This window comes from Sminthopsis crassicaudata, chromosome 2 (assembly GCF_048593235.1).
Source record: "Sminthopsis crassicaudata isolate SCR6 chromosome 2, ASM4859323v1, whole genome shotgun sequence".
NCBI lineage: Eukaryota > Metazoa > Chordata > Mammalia > Dasyuromorphia > Dasyuridae > Sminthopsis > Sminthopsis crassicaudata.
In genome coordinates this window covers 312,126,203-312,140,065 of record NC_133618.1, presented here as the reverse complement: position 1 = coordinate 312,140,065, position 13,863 = coordinate 312,126,203, and the positions used below count along the sequence as shown (strand labels likewise).

The window sequence follows — 13,863 nt, the reverse complement described above, 5'->3', positions numbered from 1 at the left end:
AATGGGCAATGCAATAATATGGTAATGCTCTCAGTGTCAGAAAAAGGGCCCTCTCAGCCGCCTTCTGATATGTTGTCTGAACCCCTTATGGGCTGAGAAGTACAAAAAGAAAAATTCTGATGAGAATTCAGAAATGATATGGAAAACCAAATGTGGATGCACAGGGTACTCATCAGCCAACTTGCATTTTAAATAGACATGTATAGAAAATAAAGATAGATGACAGAATGAATGTAACGTCCTGGCATGATCCTGTAAAGATAGTGTCTATTTCATGCTGTTTGTGTGAAAAGAATGTAGAAATGTGAATTAGTTAGCATGAAAGGATTCAAAATTGGATGAATGATTGGACCCACAGTGTTCTGGTATTTCTGTGTCGTCTTGGAAGTTTCTAGTGGAGTGTCTTTGGTGTTTTGGCTTGATCCTGTATTGCTGTTCAACAATTTTATCATTATCTTAGGTAATAGCATGCTCATTAAATTTGCAGATGACACAAACCTAGAAGGGATGGCTAATACCTTGGATAATTGATTCAGAATCCCAACAAGAGGTTGACAGGTTGAACTTTGGGCCAAATATCTAAGATGAAATATAATAGAAATAGGTATAGGTAAATGTTTATACTTGGATTAAAAAAATCAGCTTCAAAATGTAAGATAGAGATAGCACAGTTAAATAGTTACTCATAAAAAGTGTTCAGTGGTAGCAAGTTCAGTATGAATCAGTGATATGTCAAAGCTAATACAATCCTAGGTTGCATTATGAGAGTGCTAGGATTGGTTGGTCCTGCTCTAGGCACCATGTTTTAGAAAGCACATTGATAAGCTAGGAAAGAATCTAGAGGATTCTTTCACCCAGATAGAGAAGGACCGAAGATCATACTATGTGAATTATTTTGAAGGATCCAGGAGCATTTAGACAAGGAGGACTTGATAACTCTTCAAGATTTGAAGGATTGTCCTATAGAAGAGGGCTCAGGCTTGTCCTGCTTGGTTCCAATAGACAGTACTAGAAAGTGAGGGGAGAAATTGACGGTCCAATATAAAAAAGAAGTTCTGCATGGTTTAGAGTTGTCCAAGGCAGAATTGGTAGCCTTTGGAGGTCCTGGTACTTCTTTCTCCTTAGAGGTCTTCAAACAAATTCTATATGCATTTGCTGCATATGTTGTAGAAAGGATTCACATTTAGTATGACCTAATCTAGATGGCCCTTCCAAGTAATTGCTGTAAAGAACTTGCAGCTCGGATGCACCAGCTTCTGGTTGGTAAAAAGGAAGGTAGGATCGAGCTGTGATTGTGGTGAGAGGAAATATCAAGAAGAGAAGCCCTATGAATGTCTTACTACTGAAGACTCCCTATCACTGTATCTAAGAAAGGGAGATCCCAAGAAAGACTTTCCTCCAACTTCCCTGTCAGTGTGTAAAAGCATTGATGTATTAAAGTTTAAAAGTATTAAAGCATAGCATCCTACTACCTCTGCCTAGAGATTAGAAATTTTCCCAAATGAAGGTTCAGAGATATTAATATTGAATTTAGAACTTTTTATCAAAATTGGACTTGCTAAGTAATCACAGAGAAGTGATCTTAGTTTAAGGCATACCCAAACAAAAATAAAATGGTATCCATCAATGAGGTGGTCATCCAGTGGACTCTTAATTAAGACCACTAATGATGAGAAAATTACTTCCTTCAAAGGAAAGCTATTTTTGGTCAGGGCTAATTATTAGGAAATGTTTCCTTTTATTGAACTGAAATCTGTCTGCCCATTGTTCTCCGCAGACAAACAGAGCAAAACTTAGTATCTTTTTCTATATGGCAGCCTTTGAAATTCTTCAAGACAGGTATCATCTTCCACTATCCTTCCTTTCCTCCCTCAGGCTTCCTGTCTTTAGGCTAAATAGCTTTAGTTTCATCTACCTTTATAGGTCATGGTTTCTAGTCACTTCACCATCCTGGTTGTTCTCCTTTTATTGTCAGTGCCCTTAATTAAAAGTAGTACTTGAATTTGAGCACAATACTTCAAATGTGGCTTACCAAATCACTTTTCTTTGATTTGGACATGATTAATTGCAACTAATGTTTTTAATTTAATTTAAAATTTCTTAAAAGCAAAAAAAAATGTATTGCTGATCTTCAATAGGATAAAAAAAAATCCATGTTAGGAAGGTTAAAATGGACTATTAATAAAGTGTTATGCAAATGCCCTGTATTCATTATAGAAATAAATTTTTTAATGTTTGTTTCCTTGAGAATAGATATTTTATTAACGATTTTAGAAGATTTGATTCTTTAGCTCTATTATCTGATATCATTATGTTTGTACAATATTGTTTCAAAATTTATACTGTATACCTGATGCTCTGAAGTCAGATGGTAAAGATAGTATGGCTATATACTGTTGGTAAAGTTATGGACTACTTTTGATTAATTCTGAATGGTTTTAGATAAAAAATTTGCAGTCCTTCTTCCAATTTAAAATATTTTTTGTATGTTCCATGATTCAGTTTAATCAGTCAATATGAATGTATTAAGTACCAACTATGGGGAAGGAATTTTGTGACAGAAGATGGTAGTAAAGGTATGAAAATGAACAATATTCTAAAGAAACTTAGATATTTTACTGAAGGGGATATGACCTGCACAAGGATGAATAAATACATAGTAATTTAAGGAGAGAGAGCTCACTAACAGCTTGGGAAGATCAGGAAGGATTCATACAGGAGAGATGGTACCTGAATCTGAGCCTGAGTCTTGAAGGAAGCTAGAGATCCTAAGAGAAAGTTGAAAAGGGAGTGCATTCTAAATATGGAGGACAACTTGTGCAAGGGCTTCCAGGGGAGGAAATGGAGTGATGAGTTTAGGGAGCAGTTAATAGACTAGATTGGCTGAATTTTGTGTGAAAGAATAAAATGAAAAAAATTGGAAAAGGTGGTCAGATCGAGATCTTTTAAGTGCCAGTCTGAGGGGTTTGTCTTATTTATCCTAGAGATAATAAGGAATCACTCAAGATTTTTGAGGAGAAAATGACATGATGAGGGCAAGTGTTAAGCTTCCAGTGTAAGTAAACTAAATATATTTCATTAAAAGAACTGCTTTAATTTGTAAGTTAATAGAGTTCTTATCTTTTTTTTCCTCATGTTATAAGTTGGTAGTCTTTATCTCTTTTTCTCATGTTCAGACAGGCAAATGTACACTTGGGACCACCATGTTCAAGGGACATAAAGAGGAAACGGAAACCTATGACCACAGCATCTCTGTCCAGCCCAACTGCAGGTAATTTGGATTTGATTCAAAGTCTTCCCCCTGTATTCTGCAATAAACAAAATATGTGTGCTGTGGTAGAGAGATTAACCAATTGGGATAGCTTAAAGGTCTGTTCATTAAGCAAAGAAAACTATTTGCTTAATAGGTGCAGCATGCTTTACTTAGACCTGGAAATGACCCTGATTTCTCAAAGATTATGCCAGTAGAGCATTAGCTCTGGCACATCCTACCAGTCTGAGAAGGTTTTACATCCTACCAGTCTGAGAAGGTTTTAATTATGGACATGCTGATAGATTTACAAAAGTGTCAGCCATCATAAGACCAACCTGATAGTAATAGCCTCCATGGAACACTTGTGAGTAATGTTGAGAACCTAGACTTTGAACCAATCCAATCCAGTAAATCCAGTAATCATTTATTAAGCATTAACTAGGTGCCAGGTACTATGCTAAGGACTGGGAATAGGAATAAAAAGACAGTCTCTGCCATCAAAGAGTTTATGATTTAATGGAGGGGAGACAGCACAAAAGAAATCTGGGAAGTAGGGATATAAGCTTAAGTGGAGAGGGGAAATGAGTCTCGGGGGCTACCAGATGGAGATATTGTGTTCTGTGCAGTTAAAACCAGACTCAACAACAGATGCAGAGTGAAGTGAGCCCAAAATTCCAATTTCTGCCCTCTTTAAAGGATAGCATTGGGAAGAATTTGGTACTACATCCTGCAATTGGAGACGAAAGTAGGCTCAGGGAAATGGTGGTATTAATCAAGGCTTGAGTTAGCAGCATGGTGATGAAATTATAGGTGGTAAGTCTAACCCAGAACAGTATGCCAGAGGGTAGGGAGATCTTGATATCTTCTCTCTTAGAAGTTTGACTGCAGGTCTTTGAAAAACTTTTTTTTTTTTTTTTAATTTTTTATTATATATATATTTTTATAATATTATCCCTTGTATTCATTTTTCCAAATTATCTCCCCCTCCCTCTATTCCCTCCCCCCAATGACAGGCAATCCCATACATTTTACATGTGTTACAATATAGTCTAGGTACAATACATGTGTGTGAATATCATTTTCTTGTTGCACAATAAACATTAGAATCCGAAGGTACATACAACCTGGGCAGACAGATATTAGTGCTAACAATTTACATTCACTTCCCAGTGTTTCTTCTCCGGGTGTAGCTACCTCTGTCCATCATTGATCAACTGGAAGTGAGTTGGATCTTCTTTATGTGGAAGATTTCCACTTCCATCAGAATACATCCTCATATAGTATTGTTGTTGAAGTGTACAGTGATCTTCTGGTTCTGCTCATTTCACTCAGCATCAGTTGATGTAAGTCTCTCCAGGCCTCTCTGTATTCCTCCTGCTGGTCATTTCTTACAGAGCAATAATATTCCATAACCTTCATATACCACAATTTACCCAACCATTCTCCAACTGATGGACATCCATTCATCTTTCAGTTTCTAGCTACTTTGAAAAACTTATAAAGACCTCCAAAGGCATAAAGGATATTTAATTTACACTAGCCAAACAAGTATTCTTTCCAGTGAATTCATAGTTCTTTGAAGTATTTGTAATGAAAATTCACTAATGAAAGAAGTGTAATATTTTGTCTGTCAGAAAATTCCCTAATGGAAATTTGGGAAATCAAGAGAAAAAAATTGGGAAAAAAAAAAAAAAAAAAAAAAAAAGGCTAGTCTCAAAAAATAATACTGAATGACATTTTAATCCTGTTAAGGATACATATAATCTTATTAACAAATGTTTATTGGATTAGACTGGATTGGATTGATTCACAGTTTAGATTTCAGTATTAATCACAAATGTTACACTTACAGGATTTAAAAATAAAGGAGTATCAAAATTAAAAGTATTTGGAGTCCTTTTTTAGTGATATTAAATGAAATATATAAATTGTTACTAGTCTTGTCTTGAAGACCTTAAAGAAAGGATTCACAAATGAAGTTACAGAATAGCTAGGTAGCTAGGAAAAGGGTTTTCCCTCTCTGAGTCTTTGTCTCCAGCTCTCTATCTCTGTTTCTCTCTCTCTCTCTCTCTCTCTCTCTCTCTCTCTCTCTCTCTCTCTCTCTCTCTCTCTCTCTCTCTCTCTCTCTCATGTAAATGACTTCCCATCTTAAAGCTTTTCATACTCAGAAATTTGCCTGTTACTATTCTGTTGTATTTCAATTGATTATTAAGAGTGTTCCATATTTGGCCAACTGAAGGGACTAACAGTTTGTATTTGTCCACTTCCCTAGATGATCATCTATATATTCTCAATTCCTGCAGCAACTAGTGCCTTACAACATCTCTTCTAATTTTCATTGTGATTTCTTTTTTTTTTTTAATTGCCTGTCTTTTCTATTTTTAGCATTTTATCCTTTGTAGGAGAAGAATGGTTGGGAAGAGTTTTAAAAATTCTATCTTAGATGAGGAATACCCAAACAGAGGGAAGTTAAATGAGATATACAGTACCCCATAGAGGTGAAGGACACAGCCCAAGCCTGCACCATCAGTCAGTAGAACAAATGGGCTTGCTCTGCCTAACATCGGGCCATCTCAGATTCCACCTCTTTTATAGAAATGAGTGATGAAGAGAGGTGCGTTCCGCTATGCCGCTGTATTAATACACATCAGGGGCCAGCTCCCGGCACTAAATCACGCTACTGCATACATCTGTTATCGGACTCTTCACCAGTGTGATGAACAAGACTGCAGATAGAAGCTTCCTCGTGTCATTCTTTATAGGATTTTCCTAAAAGAATAAATAGCTCAGATCTCTGCCAACACTCTCCCCTGTCATTGTGATGAATTCAGCTTCTTTCTTAAACATGCAGCCACAAATCTTTCCCTGTTTTCCCCTCCCCTCCCCTGTCTGTATAAAGTTTTGAGTTGAAATTGACTGAATTTAAAGATGTTAATAAAGGGGTAGTAAATAAAGAGTAGAAATAAGTTGGGAAGCCTTCTCGACCTTTTTTTAAAGTGGCAGAAATGAGAGATCATAGAAAATATCTGTTCATAGAATCATTGAGAAAGAGTAATTTCCTTTCCTTTAAGTCATCTCACTTGAAAAGACTTGCTTCCCATGTGATTCAAGTGATCTGCGTGCAGAACCACACCTAGATTTTGCCACCTAGGGAAAGTTACAGAATTATAAGTAACAATTGGAATTGTATAGCAAAAATGGCAGTTACTAGATAAAAGAAATTGGGATATTTTCTAACTAGCCAAAAAAACAAAAACAAAACCAAAAAGACCAAACAAATAAGAATCCACATGAAAATACTACTTTACTTTCTTGAGATGATGTGATTTTTGCTGCTAGAGAAAGTCATGAAATCATTGCTAATTTGGGTCCACTGCAAATATTGTTGTTTTATCTTAATTTGGCCTTTATCCAGAGCATAGCACTTTATTGTTATTCTTATATTTCACACAGTAACTGTTAGAAACCTTATTTTTCCTCAGCTTTACTCTTTCCCTCTATTTTCCTCCCCCACTTTTAGTAAATCACCTCTTCTATAAACACCAAGGTAATTATCTTGAGCTACTTCATTTCTATTATTTTACAACAAAAAACCTCACTATGTGTTCATCAATCTTCACCTCCTTTCACTCTTCCATTCCAAGACTAATCCTCATTTGTGCTTTTGATATCATCTCTGTTCACTCCCTCTTATACCTTGCTTCATGAATCATTTTGTTTTCTGTTCCTCATCTTTGATCTCTCACTATTGGCTTTTTTAGCTCTTGGTGGAAAATGTTAGCATCTTCCTAAAGAAAAAAATCATCTCTTGATTTTGCCAACTCCTCAAACTAGCTTTCTGCTTTTTCTCCAAATACTACTGAACTTCCTCCTAGGAGTAGTCAATATTTGTACGATCTTACCATTACTCTTTCCTCAGACTTTTGCGAGTATGGTTTTGTCTCTTCCATTCTATCTTTATAACTGTCACCAAGGTATCAGCTAAGTGGCTTAATAAATAGAATGCTGGGTCTGTATTCAGGAATGCTCATCTTCCTAGCTTCAAATCTGGCCTCAGACATTTACTGGCTGTGTGACCGTTAGTAAGTGACTTAATACTGTTTGCTTTGATTTCCTTATCTATAAATGGCAACCCATTCCAGTATCTTTGCCAAGAAAACCCCCAAAAGAGGACATGATTAAAACAGTTGAACAACAATTAAGGTCACCAATGACATTTTAAAAATGAATCTATAATTATTACAAATATTTTTATTTTTACATCTCTTTTAATTCCTGAGTATGTACCTCTCCCTTTTCCTACACAGTTAAACTATTCCTTGGAACAAAGAATGAAGAAGAGAAAAAAAAAAAAAAAAAACTAGAAAAATTGACTCCACATATCAACCACATTTTACACGTTCTACGCCTAGAATCTCCTTCTATCAAAAAAAACAAAATTTACAGTTTTTCATTTTGTTTCTAGGGTCAGAGATACTTCCTAAAATTGAAATTTCTTTTTTGTTCATTTTATGTTCCTTTAAAAAAAAAAATTCTGTTTATATTGAAGTAGTCATTGTGCATATTTATTGCCTGATTTTCTTTATTTCACTCCACTTTAATCCATATGATGAGTGCTTTTCTGTATTCTTCATATTTATCATTTCTTCCTACATAGTAATATTGCATTACATTCATGTGCTATAATATATTTAGCTCTTACCCAATTGATAGTGTTATTTTGTTCCCATTTCTTTGCTACTACAAAAGGGGTATTGCTTTGAATATTTTGGTATATATGGAACCTTTCTTTTTGTTATTGACAACCCTGTGGTATATGCCTACTAGGAAGATCTTTGTATTAGAATGTATAGACATTTGAATGGTCCAGAATATTTGGACCAATTCAGATATGGCTCTGCTGACAGCGTATTAGGTTATGTGTCCTTCCACAATCCTAGCAACATTAACATCATCTTTTATCATCTTTGCCAGTTTACTTTTCTTAAAAGGAAACAATTTTTTTTTTAAACTGTTGGAGTAGTTCTTTCTCCGATGACTTCATAGTGGCTTTTCTTAGTTATTTTCCTTGACCTTTTTATATAGTATTTTGACATTGTTGAGCCCTTCACTCATTGCTCCTTTGAGAGTTCTCTGTGCTCTATTGTTATTTTCTGAACATATTTTATCCCTTATTTTCTTCTTACCTATTTGTTCTTCTCAGATAGTAATTCATCTTTTAACCATTATCCCCAATCCCAAAGCATGGGTTTCCCCAACTCTTTTGTCTGTCCTTGCCCTCAATCTTTATTATCAACCTTGTCCACTCCTATGATTTCATTTTCCACCTCTCAGCAGATACTATTAATTTCCATGGTGTTTTAAAGTTTATAAAACACTTTTTGTGATCCTTTTATTTGATCCTCAACAACCCTGTGAAGTAGGTAAATAAAATTATCGTCCCCATCTTAACCCATGAAGAAATGAGGTTTGGAGAGATTGTTAGGGTTTCATAAAGGCATTAGAGCAGGAATTATGTCCAGCCTAATTTTCTCACTTGAGCTTCAATATTCCTAATTACTAGGACATCTTTATCTGAATAGCCCACTGGCACCTCAGAATTAGCCTTTACAAAAAATGAATTCATCTTTTTCCACTTTAAACTGTCTTTCTTTCCAGCTTCCCTGTTCTTTAATGATATCACTGTCTTCTGGGTCACCAGAACTCTGCAAACTGTAGCATCATCTTTGTTTATTTTCTTCTTCTCATATCTATAAATTCTACCCATGCACTATCTTAAATTTTTCCTTTCTTCCCTATTTTCAGTATAATAGGCTCAAGCTCTTACCCCAACTCTTGCCTACTCTATATTATAATAGCTCCTTAAGTAATCTCTTAGACTATAGTCTCTTTTTTTCCCATCTATCATTCTTGGCAACTGCCATATAAATTTGATCTTTGTACTCACTCAGAAAATTTCAGTGACTCCCAATTGTCTGTAGGTTCAAACATAGACTTCATAATTTGGCAGTTTAAAGTTGGTGACTATCTGCCTTCAAACTTACTCTTTCTAGTGTTATCTTTCTTCATTCCTATTTATAAACTCCGGCCTCCCTTATGACTACACTTACAATCTCCAATTATCTACTGATTAAATCCTTCTTTAAAGTTCTGGCTTAGTTGTTCTTGATTCAACTACATCTTTAACTAAAAGCTGTCTTTTCCTTTAGGTTTCTTCTGGCACTTTGTCCAGCTGTTTTCTTTCATTATGTTTCTATTTTGTAGGATACTTATTATATTATCTTTTTATATATTTATTATACTATATTATAAGAATATACTAGGATTAAGAATATACAATATATACCAACTCTGTTTTAAATGAACCCATATCATATTGTATGGAAGATAAAGTATTGAACTCATGAGTTAAAAAATCTGGATTAAGTACTTGGATGCTTATTAGCTACTTTACGATGGGCAAGTTATTTAATTTCTCAAAGCCTGTTTTCCATATTTGTAAAATTGGAGATAATTATTTTTTTATTAATTTTACATTTATAAAATTTTTTGACAGTACATATGCATGAGTAATTTATGACATTATCCCTTGTATTCATTTTTCCAAAATTTCCCCTCCCTCCCTCTAGATGACAGGCAATCCTATATATATTAAATGTGTTACAGTATAACCTAGATACAATATATGTGTGTAAATCCAATTTTCTTGTTGCACATTAAGAATTGGATTCCGAAGGTATAAGTAACCTGGGTAGAAAAACGGTAGTGTTAACAATTTACATTCACTTCCCAGTGTTCCTTCTCTGGGTGTAGTTATTTCTGTCCATCACTGATCAACTGGAAGTGAGTTGGATCTTCTTTATGTTGAAGATATCCACTTAAAATGGAGATAATTATAACAGCAGTACCCACCTCACAGGATTGTCATGAGGATCAATAAGTAATCACTTACTGATATTTGTAAAATGTTTAGCAAATCTTATTGAATAATGTTCTTATTGTTGATGGTTTCTTGAGTTGAATTTATTTTAGGTAGAATAGCCCTTATCTGTTTGGAAGATAGATGTTCAAGTATCTTTTTCTAAATAGTAGATCACTAATGCTGAAATGTAGATTTCAGGCTAAATTTTTAGAAAAACAAGTAATTTCAATGTGCTTAGGACAGCAGATTTTTCTAGATATCACTAAGATGAGGTAATCCAAATGGATTTAAATATTCATATCTTTGAGATACAGAATAAATTCTTCATCCTTAAGATACTATGTAGAAGGTTAACTTTCCTTCTCCTTCCCATCAGTTGCATTTTGTTAAGTTTGAATCACAGATTTTTGTTCCTTTTTTTTTTTTTTTCTTTTTTGGGTCTATACCTTATGTGATCCTTATTCAATAGTGGTACGGAAATTATTAATGTAGGTCAACAACTTATCTTAATTTTAGAGAGTTGCTTGGGGGATACCAACAAATTAAGTAAATTGGGCATATTTATACACTGTATGTAACTTAAATCAAGGTCTTCCTGACTTTAAAATTGGTACTTTATCATGGGGCTTCTTAAACATTTTCCACTTGTGACTTTTTCACCTGAGAAATTTTTACATGGCCCCAGGTACATAGGTATATAAAATAGGTATACAAATCAAACATTTACTAATAATAAATCATAATGTCATGACCCCCTATTTATTTACATGATCCCAGTTGGGGTTCACTAACCACAGTTTAAAAAGTTTTGCTCTTTCCTTTAGACCACAATACCTGTAAAAGAATGGGATTGTCTTTTAATGAAGTAAAAGTAATCCCATTCTTCCCTATTAGTTTGCTTTCATTCCAAATTTTACTTTATAGAGTGTATTGCCTATTACATATTAATGGGTAACTTGATCTGGACTGTTGTTTGGATGCTGATGATTCTAACTTTTTGTCCTACCTTTTTTATATTAATGATGTTAGGATAAAAATATTAGAAATTCACATTAGTAATTCCCACAGCTAAATTTATTCACCAAAGTGCATGTTAACTTAGATGGAAACTGTTATATTAATGCCTAACTGAATATATAGTCTGTCCTTTTAAAATATTAAGGTTTCTAGGGATTAGTGGAATTGTTGTTGTTTTTTTTCCTAAAAGTTTCAGTTATTTTAATTTGAACATTTTTTCCCTTTGCCTACCTCTGTTTCCCTTTCCTTGTCCCCTTCCCCTTGTTTCTTTCTTATTTTTATTCCAACAGCTCTACCTGTTCACATGGATGAAGTAGAAGCAATCCCACCATCATCTCAGGCTCAAAAATCTCCGAATTCTGAGTGGTCAGTCCGAACCTATGCAGCAGAGAAAACCACAGGGCAAGCTACAGCAACCTTTTTTAAAATGCCGCAGGAAAAAAGCTCTGGATGCAGCTAGAGAGGCGTTTTGCTCACCAAGTGTTGGCTGGATTTGTTAAAAACATTTTAGACTTTGGACTATACTGTCCCAGCTATCTTATTTGGTAATACCTATCGTCATTTTCAGCGCACTTATCTTCAATCACAGCAACTTGATCTCTTTATTGGAAAATCATGCCTATGATTCACTTTTTAAAAAGTATTAACATGTTGGGGCAGTTGAAAAAAATTATTGCTATTCTGTATTTATTATGTTTATCTGTCACTGCTGTCCCAACATCTATCTACAGCTACTTTTACAGAGCTGTTGCTTTTTTGCAGATGTCTGTCTTTGTTGTTGTGAAACTGGTGATTGCTTTTGCATCTTATTTTGTGGCAGTGCTGCCGATATCCTCTGAAGAAGAGCTGACTTTCAGCTAGCTCAGGCAAGTGTGAGAACTGAGTTTAAGACAGGCATGAAATTGACCAGGAGGTATAGGACACCAGAACATGAGACTGATTTCAAGCCTTGGATGTTGGAATGTGTTTTGGTGGTTTCAGTACACCAAGACTCCATCAGTCATGCTGGATCTTAGGAGAGACATGGGCCAATAACTTGGGCCTCAGAAAGTTTGTCTAGTAGATATTTTAACATTGCTCATGATTATGCTAATCATTGCCTTTTCTCCTGTGTTCTTTTCTTGAGCAAGAAATCCCATTAAACACATTCAAATTGGCACAACGAAGATAACTTAGGTGAAAATAAGCTCTAAGATATCTTGTAAAATATTTTTTAAAATTGCATTTTCTCAAGCAGACCTTTTATCATGTGAGTTACTGATCTTTCAAGCCAATAACTTTAAGCTTATCTGTTTGTATAACAACTCTTTTGGGCCATCTGTTTTTTTTTGTTTGTTTTGTTTTGTTTTTGATAAAAATTTCCATGGTCTCCCTTCATTCTTGAAGCATTGTGAAGATCTCTGGTCATACCTGAAGTTGGTTGCGATGCTATCAATATGAGGGATGTGTAACTAATGGAAAATGCTAAAGGGAGGCTGCCATTTCCTATAGTAGTATTAGACCGCCTGTTTTAAGGGGCTTAACGTAAAGGTGCTCACTCCGAGTACTTTATACTGAGAAACATGTAAGAGGAAACTAAAAGAATGAACAGTCAGCAAACTGATTGTTTTTTACATGCATACTGTACACAGTAAATTCTATAGGGACTCTCACATTGTTGATCATTTTCTGTACTGAAATAGATGTTGAAGGCAGATAAGTGCTCCCATTTCCTGAACTTCAGAAGCTGTTCTAGTAATAGATTAAAATTAAGGAACTCTCTAACTGCTTTCCCTTTTCAAATTATATTCTTTTATATATTTGAGAAGAGTTCAGGGCCCAGCTGCTTTCTTTTATCCTCCATAGAAGTATGTGTTGACCATTGTGTTCAGATACAAAGATGAAGTAGATGATGCATCTCACTCACTATTAAGAGGGTATACTCTTTGTGTTTCCATAGTAATGGTACTGGGTTATGGCCTTTTTGTTAACTATGATATATTTAATCAGTGATGGATTTATGGCCATAGAATATTATTTTTCCTTGTACCAAGCCCACTGGCCCATGTGGATAGATGTGTAGCTGATAGAGTATTGGACTTGGAATTGGGAACACCTGTGTTTGAATCCTGCCTCTGATGATTTATAAACTTCAAAGTGGTCTGTCTACTGTAGGGTTAAGCAAAATCAATGGTTTATCAGTGTCATTATGCTTTAACTTACAAAAGGATTGGCTTAGATAACAGAGGTGTTAATAATTGTGTTGATCATTATAACCCCTTTTTGGCTGGAAATTAAAGATTGTGTATCATCTTATTTACCTTTAACAATATCCCAGTAAGGCATAGAGAGCCACAAAACATTTAAGTGACTTGCCACTAAAGCAACCTAAGATTAAATTTCAAGTTTCTAAATTCTTGGTCCACATGACTTGACATTAGATCAAAATAGTCTTTGATTATAGTCTGATTAATCTCCACTTTGCAGTATAGGCAGCAGTATAGGCAGCAGTATAGGCATGGAACAAAGAATTGAGAGTTGGGGTCTTCTTTCTCTTACATCTCTGATTTCTTTGTACTTGCCAGTATGTAAAGGCACCTTATATCTTGATTGCTCTCAAATTTGCAATGTATTATTTGGATGATGTATAGGATTTCCCTCCCTTCTTTCCAATGCCTTATATTCCTTGTTA

At 34.8% G+C, this 13,863-nt stretch overlaps 1 protein-coding gene across 13 annotated transcripts in view; it reads left to right on the top strand.

Annotated features, from left to right (window-relative positions):
• The window catches only part of GPATCH2L (G-patch domain containing 2 like), a 56,458-nt gene extending 44,747 nt beyond the window's left edge, over positions 1–11,711 (top strand). For 7 of the 13 annotated variants that reach the window (XR_012486462.1, XR_012486461.1, XM_074289944.1 and 4 more), the window contains 2 exons: positions 3,177–3,271; positions 11,483–11,711. Coding sequence is in view for 7 of the 13 variants with exons in the window: in XM_074289944.1 (XP_074146045.1) it covers positions 3,177–3,271; positions 11,483–11,652 (265 nt within the window). In the remaining 6 variants the exon portion in view is untranslated. Of the gene's footprint in view, positions 1–2,984; positions 3,056–3,176; positions 3,272–5,739; positions 6,057–11,482 lie in introns of those variants that run through there. The other 6 variants (XR_012486464.1, XR_012486463.1, XM_074289946.1 and 3 more) reach the window with 3 other exon arrangements.
• Positions 11,712–13,863: the final 2,152 nt, after the last annotated feature.